Genomic DNA, 9,901 nt, shown 5'->3' on the forward strand with positions numbered 1-9,901 from the left:
CAGTCAACTTCAAGTTGACGCGGCCCGCGTAAGGGCTGCTTAACCTTTACGCGGCCCGCCTGAAGGTGACATTTCTTGTTTTCTTGGCTTTTTATGTATGTTAGGGTTTTAGGGGTCCGGGTTTTCACTTACGGGTCGGTTAGGGTATTTTTGGCAGTCCTTACAACTAAACACATGACATGCCAAAATTCCGAAGCCAAACTCATGCATCTTGAAAACACGCCAACAAGTGACAACACATTGGTTTGTGAGCTCATTTATATAAAACTAAAAGCAAATTACTCCATAATATCTTTTAGGGAAAGCTTTCTCACATAAATTTTCTTTTTAGTTTAGTCATATTAAATTTTATTACTAACGTTTCAGATTCATAGGATTGCAAAGCCTACGAGCTATATATTAACACATAAAGGCATAATTAACACTAGACAATCATAGAATATCAATTCATAAGGTTGTCAACCCGATAGATCTATCAACAATTTTATGCACAGTGATGTTAATGATTAAGCGGCTAATTCATGAAAAGTGCCTCTCAATGGCCACTTAGGGTGCCTGCCTTACGATATATATATATATATATATATATATATATATATATATATATATATATATATATATATAGGGTAGGATTTAGAGAAAACAGTGGAAAGTGTGAGAACGGTGAGAACGCTTCTGGATCGTCAGATCAAAACAATCCATGGACTAGATTGCGCGGTGGCGTTTTCATAAATAACATCAATTTTATTATGGGAGACGCGCTTCATTAAGGGTAAAAGGGTCTTTTACCGCTCAAATTCAAAATGCCATCAAATGATAACACGCCATTCAAAAAAATAAAACGCCATTAAAAACAAAACACCAAAACTTAGTGATAAAACGCGTTGGATATTACAGGAAGAGGAAACGACACAGTAGCTGAATTTCAGTTATTAACATTCATTAGAGAAATTCCCTCCTAAATTACGCGCCAAAAACATCATTATATAAACGACGTAGAAACATCGCTTCGATCCATAATCACTTCAATCTATCCATTTCTGCAAAAACATCTTTAACCAAAAACGCCAATTTAACCAAAACGCCAAAAATGCCAACAATCGTTTCGTGGACATACACTCTGGCAATCAGGCGATTCGTCCTGTGTTTTGACAACAGAAGGAGGATGTATGTTAGGATAATCAAGGCAATTTTGAAGATAGAAGAAGAGGTACATAGGGGTATCTTATCCCTTGGCATCGCTCTGGACAACGAATGCCATGAAACACATATGCTTATGAAAGCATTAACAAGGAAATTTGGAGCAATCAAAGAAGATGTAAAGCCGGACCCTGTCATGACATCATGGTGTTTTGATGATTAAACAGACATGGTGACCGTTATATACGACAGCGGAGAGCAAGAAGTCTACTGGCTTGAAAATATCATGACAAATCAGGGGCTTGGTTTCATGGAAGAATTACATAACGCCACTTGTGTGAACACAGAAATGGACTCAAAATTGGAGTTAATGCAAAACATGTTCAAGTGGAGGCTTCAAAATCTTCAGGGACAGGAAGCCGGTGAAGGTGAAGGTGATAACATGAGTGAAGATCCAGATGAAGACTCCGAGGAAGAAGATGACGCAAGTGATGGATACTTTTCGGATAAAGTACCTTCTGACGAAGAGTTTTAATTTTTTTTTCTTTTTTTCTTTTGTGTAATCTTCTTTTTTTTCTAAGATAATTAAATGATATATCTCTCTACTTATTTGCAAAACGCCAAAAAATACTAAAAAAGATTATTGCTTACAAAACAGCAGAAATAACAAAAAATATTTTTCCTGCTTAATATTTTATTTTCTCCGTTATTGTATTTTGTCATCTTGGTCTGCATAACGCCATTTAAAAAAACGTCAAACTTAGAAAATGTGACGTCTATCACCTATAAAACTGATAAAGCTGATCAAAACAGTAAATACAAAAACAGTAACTGAAAAGACGGTTACTTTATTACTATCATTTATTACAATAAAAAAATCCCGCCTAAACTACGCGCAAAAAACTCCTATAAAAACTGTGTTGTAACATTGTGTCTATTTATTTTTTGGACAGAGGGATGTCATCTACAATCTCTTGTATTGTTGTTTCTTATGTCAATTTATTGGTTTATACTCGATTGCTCTTTGTGATTGATATATTACTTGTCTTAGCAAATTGGTATTTAAAAAAATTACGCAAAATCCGCCACGCAACAATAACAACATGCGTCAGAAAACACAAATACTCACGGCAAAACGCGGGCATTCCCACTAGTTCCACTAAAAACACAATATTTTATCATTACATTTTCTTTCACTTACGCTCACAACCCTTAACCACTTTTCATAATATACAAATCTCTTCCACATAAACAGGGGAAGGGATGTGAATGCTCTAAAAGAGCACAGATAAAATTAGGGCTAGAAGCTGAACTAGAGGCCAGGGATTGATTTGTTTGAAATTATTGCGTGACAAACTATAGAAATGGAGGTCCGGTTAACAATTTCAAGTCTTATAGGAACTTTGTTGTTTTAGAAATGTTAGGTATTAAATAGTAGAGGGGTTCAATTGTAATAATAGAATAATGAGAGGGTTGTAGATGTAACTAGTCTTTTGTAATGAAACCATCGATGATTTGAGAGTTTCCTCTTCTTCTCTGTGTTTCTTTCTTCTCTTTTATCGATCACAAACAAAGGGCATGTTTGGCTAAGCTTATTTAACTCAAAAAGGACTTTTTGTTAAAATGACTTATTGACTTATGACTTTTTGAAAAGAAGTTTTCAAAAAAGTGTTTGGATTAGCTTATTGGATGGGAAAAACCAAAATTACTAAAAAGGACATTCTTCATATTGAAAAGTTGTTTGATAGGGGTAAAAAAAGTTGTTTGGTAGGGGGTAAATTTGTAATTGTGTTGAAAAGCACAAAAAAGTCATAAATTTCTGACTTTTCAAAAATGACTTTTTCTCCCTATCGAAAAGTTGTTTTGAAAAGGACTTTTCAATTAGCCAAACACTATTTTGACTTGTTGGTTTTTTAAAAAAACCAATAAGTCAATAAGTTGGTTCAAAAAGCTTAGCCAAACATGCCCAAACTGATACGTAACAATGGTATTCGAGCAATCATCCTCTTGACTTGTGGGTGGGTTTGGCAGCAATAATATCATTACAATCGTGAGTAATCCCTGGAATTAGGGCTACAAAATCAACGGTCTTGATTTGGTTTCTAGAATTGGGCTTTGTAGAAGAAATTTACTGGAATCAACGGTTCGGTTCGATTCGACAAACAACAAATCCAATTCCGAATCAATTTTATTCAAGAACTGCACCATTTGAAGTATAAATCATTTCTGGGTTTCAAGTTCAGCAACAAATCAACATGGAATTCGCATTGGAGAAGATTATGGCAATTAGCCAAGAAGGTATTGTTAAAGAATATTGCAATTGGTTTCAAATCTTATTCGATCAGGTTAAAAATCTGGAAGAAATGTCTGAATTCTACGCTATATACATATTCATCTGTGGTTTAGAACCTGGAATTAGGAAAATATTTGCTAAATGGCATCAATATAGTTGCACTAAGGTGAAAGATATTGTTTGATTTGGTGTTGTGTATGTTGATCATTGGCTCGCTCGCTTGTTTGTTTTTTTGTTTGTGTGTTGATGTTGTAGTGTTTCATGTGATTAATTCGATCACTTTGTTAAGAATATAGATGAATTAGTGCATGGATGGAGTTAGATCTAGAATCTGAAGTCTGAACCAAAACCTAATTAGTTCAAAATTATTGCTTAATAAACTATAGAGATGGAGTTCCACCAATATGTCTGAAGTTTTTTAGGTACACTTTGGTATGGTCTTGCTTTGATGTGAACTTATCTGTCTTTACTGATGGGTGCGAGATGTAAATTGAATAGCTAGTGGCACTTTCAGTCTTTGCCTGTTAGTCGTTCAACGTCTTACAATTTAGTTTTCTTGCCTGATGACGGATTCGGAGCAGCCATGGCACTTGTCAAGACGGATGTTGGTGATAATATAACAGTAAGCACTCTTCCTTTCCCTTCATTTTGATGCTTGCAAGGGTCAAAGTCTCAGTGCACTTAACACGACAGCCCCTGCATGCAAGAATGATTTCTGCTTCAATAGAAAATGGGGGTTTCTTCACTCCCTATTGATCCAGGTGAAGCAACAGGTACCTCTGTTAATTGTTACAAAGTAGACGGTTATAAAGCGTAAAGTGAAGTGCTAAACCTCTATGTTCTCGGTGCAGCTACTGCCTAGAAAGCTCGTTAAACTACACCAAGACACGAGGGAAGGTGTTGTTAAGCAGACACGCAGAGCGTTCATCCGAGTCAAAGGTGGCTAAAAGTCAAATAGTCAAAGCAGCCAGTGGAGAAGGGATGATCCTTGTAGATGAAGGCGTCGACGTTGCAATCCCGTTTGTGATCCCAGCTGCTATCGTCGGGAGAAAAGTAGGAAAAGGATTTTATCGTACATTAACAGCACAAGGTTCGTGCCTTCTACTTTGAGTGCTTGGCTTTCTAGACAACCGTAGTTGACTATTCTTACTGCAATGCAACCATCACTCTTGTAAAATGCAGGAAGCCAACATCGCCGATTCACTCATCGGAGGCTGTTATAGGATTGTACCGCATTTGATGTTGGTGGCGAAGACTTCTAGAAACCGCTCCTGAGGCGATCTCCATCTTCACCGATCGCTGTTGGCGGAATTCTCTTACTGAAGTAGTGAAAGAAACATAAATGTCTGATGGTGGTGATAGCGGATCAAGGATCAGGCACGATGGTGATTGGGTAACTTGGTGAAACAACATCAGATGAAACATGCTCATCTTTGACACTTTTTGTTCAAGCAAATGCTTAAAGTGGCTGATCTTTTCATTCAGGGCAACTGATAAATAACTTTCTCAACAACAATGCGAGTCATTTGATTGTGTATGGGGGTATGTATTGCTCATTCAGCGTGTTATATATTTCTGTTAAAACAAGATTGTGAATTCAACTGTTGTTGCATTGCTTGCGAGATGGTCTAAAAGATCGCGAACTTTGTGTGTTATTTCGCAATGATCACTTCAGTACGATGTTCAAGAATGGTTCTCGCAATAAAGGTTTCAAAATCTTAACTCTTTTGTATGTTATTTAACTCTAAACTCAAATTATACACTTAGAAGGTGCACTGTACACTTTAGTTACATATCTTGGCTACATATATCAAACTGGTACACTGTACACTTTAGTCACAGATCTTGCTAAGTGGATATATCATATATACTAATTGTTTTTGTATATATAGGTAAAAGGGAACAATGGTGTACGTTTGTTTTACGGAGGACAAGACTTTGATAATGCCATGTTGGATCACTTGGTTAGAGAGTTTAAGAAAACAAAGGGAATAGACTTGACAAAAGACAAGCTTGCCTCTAGAGGCTTAGGAAGCTATCAAGAATGCTAAAATTGAGCTGTCATCAACAACCTAGACTGATAATAACTTGCCATGTATCTGGTGCTAAACATTTGAATCTCACTCTCACAAGGTCGAAATTTGAGGCTGCCAACAGCCAGACTCAAGTGTGCATTAAAGTTGTAATTCATAAAAATAAGTCAAGCAGCTTTTCATATATTAATAGTGTTTAGAAATAAATACAATTTTTAAGGAACCAAGCACTTGTCAAACCGTCAACCAAGACGTCTACAGTTGAAACAGGACGACCTGCTTCGATTTAGACTGTTTAGGGAGTTTGAACAATTTGAACACCTAATAGTATAATTACCAACCTGTTTAATAGAGGCCATTGCTTATAAAAGATCACGTAAGTGGTAATGTTTGACGGGTGTTAGAAACATATTGCATATGATGTGGTTTAGTGCACCAAGCTATTACGACCTCTTTATCTGAATAAAAGCAATCACCAACTGAGTTTTTACTTTAAAAGGTTTTATTCTAAACACAACGCTGGGTGTACTATTGAATCTGCATTTTTTGATTTGCGTTACAAATGTGCGAAACACACTTCACATGGTTCTCATACAGGAGATGACACTCCAACTGTGGGCCTTGCAGTGGGTATATTTAAACACAACTATGTGATGTGTGGAGATTAGATTATACGAAACACATATCTTTCTCATTGTGAGCTCTTTCACCATAATAAAACTTACTAACTACTTTTGACGGTTAATTTTAGGTTCTCAAGAAAGACTGTTGCAACTATTTATTAGACCTACTATCGATTAAAAATACCTGTAACTATTCATTATATTATACCCACCAACATAACCCAAATCTGGTATAACAAAACTCGATAGCCCAATAACACTACTAAAACTAAACCACCAACATAACCCAAATCTGGTATAACAAAACTCGATAGCCCAATAACACTACTAAAACTAAACTGACTAGTACAAAACAAGAAACAGTTGCAAACTACATAATAATTTATTTCAACAAAAACCAAACGACACTTATACAGAACATTAAAACAAAACCTTCACAACTATGTCAACATTATTCACCAACTTCATGTCCCAACACCTTTGAAATCTCTTTCCATTCACCCACTTGCTATGTCCTTCATACCCTACTGACGATAACCTTCATTGTACACTCTCTTGGTCTCCTTTTCGGTCTTCCCTCTTTGAGCAGAATCAATAGTAATCTTCTCTCTTTCCATCACAATCCCCTTGGGTTTTGCCCCAGCATTTGTGTCACTAGCAAACTCGGTTGCGCCCCGTGCGCCTTCAGCCCGTCCGGATGCCCGAGCTGCGTCCGCAGCCCTGCCAACATACCCCGCAGTAGTTTTCCCTGTTTCCAACGCAATACCCGCCCCCTTTTTACCTGTTTCCAACGCAATATTCGCCCCCTCTTTGCCCGCATCTACCGCAGTATCTTTTAATCCAGTTGCTTTCCCAGCTGCTACTTCTGTCGCGACAGCTGCGTTCTCGACAAACCCTGCAACTCCGGCATTGACATCTTCCATCGACTCTGATAAACCTTCTGTTGTGTCGCTAGCTAACTCAAGCGCGCTCCATCCACCAACCAAAGCCGCATCTTTCACCACTCCAGCTCCCTTACCAACATAACCAGCGGCCGCTTTTCCACTCTCTAGCGTAATGTCTTTGCCTGCAGCGGCCTTTTGTCCAATGTAGCGAGCCCCTTTCTTGCCCACATCCACCACTGTATCGGCTGTTTTTTGTGCAACGGTTTCGGTTGTCACAGCTGTACCCTCGACCAATCCTGCAACCCCCTCGTTCAGAGTGTCCATCGACTCGGTTACACCCGCAGCTGTGTCGCTAGCCAACTCTGCTGCACCCCATCCACCAGCCAAAGCTGCATCTTTCACCACTTCCACTCCCTTACCCACATAACCAGCTGCCGCTTTTCCACTCTCCAACGTGATATCTTTGCCCGCAACGGCCTTTTCTCCTATGTAGCCAGCCCCTTTCTTGCCAACATCCACCCCTTTCTTGCCCACATCCACCACAGTATTTAATGTTTTTCGTGCAACATTTTCGGTAGCCAAAGCTGTACCCTCTACTAATCCTCCAACTCCATAATTTATATTTTCCATAGACTCCGTCACACCAGCTGCCGCACCACTAGCCAACTCGGCCGCACTCCGCCCAGCTACTAAAGTTGCGTCTTTAGTAGCGCCTCCGACATACCCAGCTCCTTTCTTCCCAATATCCACTACTGCTCCAGCTACTCCAAGTACCGTTCCTCCTACCTTTTCGGCTGCCACCGCTGCCCCTTCGATAACACCTCCGACTCCGTAGTTGACGCTTTCAACTGTCTCCCTCACACCAGCTGATGTGTCACTAGCAAACTCAGCCGCACTCTCCGCAGCCTTTCCGACATAGCCAGCAGTAGTTTTTCCAGTTTGCAATGTAACATCTTTTCCTCTAACCATTGTCTGCCCGACATAACCGGCCCCTTTTTTGCCGGCATCAACTGCAGTTTCCGCAACTCCGAGTGCTTTTTCAGCAGCTGTTTCCGCCGCCACAGCAGTACCATCCACAGCTCTTGCTACTCCATAGTTCAAATTTTCCATACTCTCTTTTACACCTTCTTTTGTGTCACTAGCAAACTCTGCCGCGCTCCACCCAGCAACCAAAGCTGCGTCCCCAGCCACACCTGCAGCCTTCCCGGCAAACTTACCGGCAGTCCTTCCGGTTCCTACTGCAACATCTTTACTGGTCACAGCTGCATCCACCGCCACACCTGCAGCCTTGCCCGCAAGCTCTGCGGCAGTCTTTCCGGTTTCCACTGCAATGTTTGTACCGGTAACAGCTGTATCCACCGCGACACCTGCAGCCTTACCCGCTAACCCTGCGGCAGTTTTTCCGGTTTCCATTGCAATGTTTGTACCGGTGACTGCCGCACCGGTAGCCAACTCGGCCGCAGTTCTTCCTGTTGCCATTGCAATATTTGTACCGGTGACTGCCGCGTCTGCCGCTACACCTGCAGCCTTGCCAGCTAACTCAGCTGCAGTCTTTCCGGTTGCCATTGCAATATTCGTACCGGTGACTGCCGCATCCGTTGCCACACCCGCAGCCTTACCGGCAAACTCTGCCGCAGTCTGTCCGGTTTCCATTGCAATATTTTTTCCGGCGACTGCTCCACGTTTACCCACATCTGTGAATCCACTGGTATTTTCTGCAGTATATTGACTTCTTTGAGTTGCGCCATAATTGTTCTTTTTTGACTGGTCACCAGCTTGTAGTGCACCTTTATGATCTGCTTTTGTTTGGGTTGCACCATAATTGTTCTTTCTGGCTTGGTCACTACTTTGTTGTTGTGCACCCTTCTGCTGCCTCTGGCCTTGGGTGTCATATCTCTGTGTTCTACTTTGATCGTGTATGCCACCACCAGCTGTGCCATACATGGTTTCTTCGACACGGTGGACTACGGCGGCGGAACCCGGTTGCCCACCTGGTTCCTGCATGACGGTGAGTGATTCAAAGTGAGCTACTTGTGGGACCTGACCTTGCTCGACTTGATCATGAGCCTTGTTATTGTAATTCTTATTCCTCCTGATCAGCTGCTCTGAAGCCATGGTTTCACGTATTCTTTTGGTGACAAAAGTTGATATAGAATATGTGTATGTATGTAATATAATATTTATCAAAATGTGATGGTAGATTTGAAGATTTCACGTCTGTCTTGATGATGACGATGATGTTGTGGAAAAAGTGACGGGGTATTTAAATAACAAAGATGTCGGTTTCAAGGTAATGATGAGGTCACGTGGCGGGAAAGGGGGGAGGGGATGAGTGAGTCAGCTGTTGGGCGATGAGGTGACGTGGCGGGAGAGGTGAGGGGGGGTGAGTGAGTCAGCTGTTGGGCGGTGGTTGGTGCATATCTTTGATTCCATCATACGAAGTTTGCCCTTAGACGCTAAGTATCCTGTACGAGACAAAAATAAATAAATAAATAAATAAATAAGTAAGGACCTTAGACGGTAACGTATTATATAAGCTAACTTTTTAAACATATTTAAAGCAATAAACATGGCAAAATCATAGTATTAGAATAACATACCATAATAATTAACCGATAATTCAAAAGTAAAAAATCATTAACAATTACTTAATTCAAACAACTAACAATTACGTTCAACAAAACACCCAATTTAGGATTCAACAAGACACCCAATTCTAACAGTTAATCAATTAGTGCTCAAAAGATATAGTCGTAATATGCAGAAAAAGGCACCGGGACGTGTTCAGTTCGTTAGTTTTTCTAATTAAATATTATTTAGATAATAAAACGCAATTTAAAAATTATTAAAAATGATTTAGTTAGATAAGTAAAAAAATAAAAATCAAATCCAAAGTAAAATGACTTGATACATATGTCACAAGAATGG

The 9,901-nt window shown here is 39.9% G+C and overlaps 1 protein-coding gene and 1 long non-coding RNA gene across 8 annotated transcripts; one reads left to right on the plus strand and one right to left on the minus strand.

Moving 5' to 3' along the window:
• The first annotated feature begins 3,087 nt into the window (after positions 1-3,087).
• LOC110921793 lies at positions 3,088-5,689 on the plus strand. Of its 7 annotated transcripts, none has more exons than XR_004886651.1 (6): positions 3,090-3,438; positions 4,015-4,206; positions 4,285-4,523; positions 4,616-4,975; positions 5,069-5,162; positions 5,326-5,689. It is a non-coding gene; the product is annotated as an uncharacterized LOC110921793 (long non-coding RNA). The 7 variants fall into 7 exon arrangements; XR_004886649.1 differs by having other exon boundaries at positions 5,069-5,140; XR_004886650.1 differs by having other exon boundaries at positions 3,088-3,438; positions 3,932-4,206; positions 4,616-5,140.
• A 693-nt stretch (positions 5,690-6,382) lies between these two features.
• LOC110922083 (seed biotin-containing protein SBP65) lies at positions 6,383-9,193 on the minus strand. The gene has a single exon (XM_022166411.2). It carries the CDS (start codon positions 9,086-9,088, stop codon positions 6,614-6,616), a length of 2,475 nt encoding a protein of 824 aa, XP_022022103.1. The 5' UTR covers positions 9,089-9,193; the 3' UTR covers positions 6,383-6,613.
• Between the last annotated feature and the right edge of the window lie 708 nt (positions 9,194-9,901).

The sequence above is a fragment of the Helianthus annuus genome, chromosome 17, assembly GCF_002127325.2.
Source record: "Helianthus annuus cultivar XRQ/B chromosome 17, HanXRQr2.0-SUNRISE, whole genome shotgun sequence".
Lineage (NCBI taxonomy): Eukaryota > Viridiplantae > Streptophyta > Magnoliopsida > Asterales > Asteraceae > Helianthus > Helianthus annuus.

What these genes read in the sequence shown, in the direction of transcription:
- LOC110922083 (XM_022166411.2), bottom strand. Translation starts at nt 9,088, where the DNA reads ATGGCTTCAGAGCAGCTGATCAGGAGGAATAAGAATTACAATAACAAG.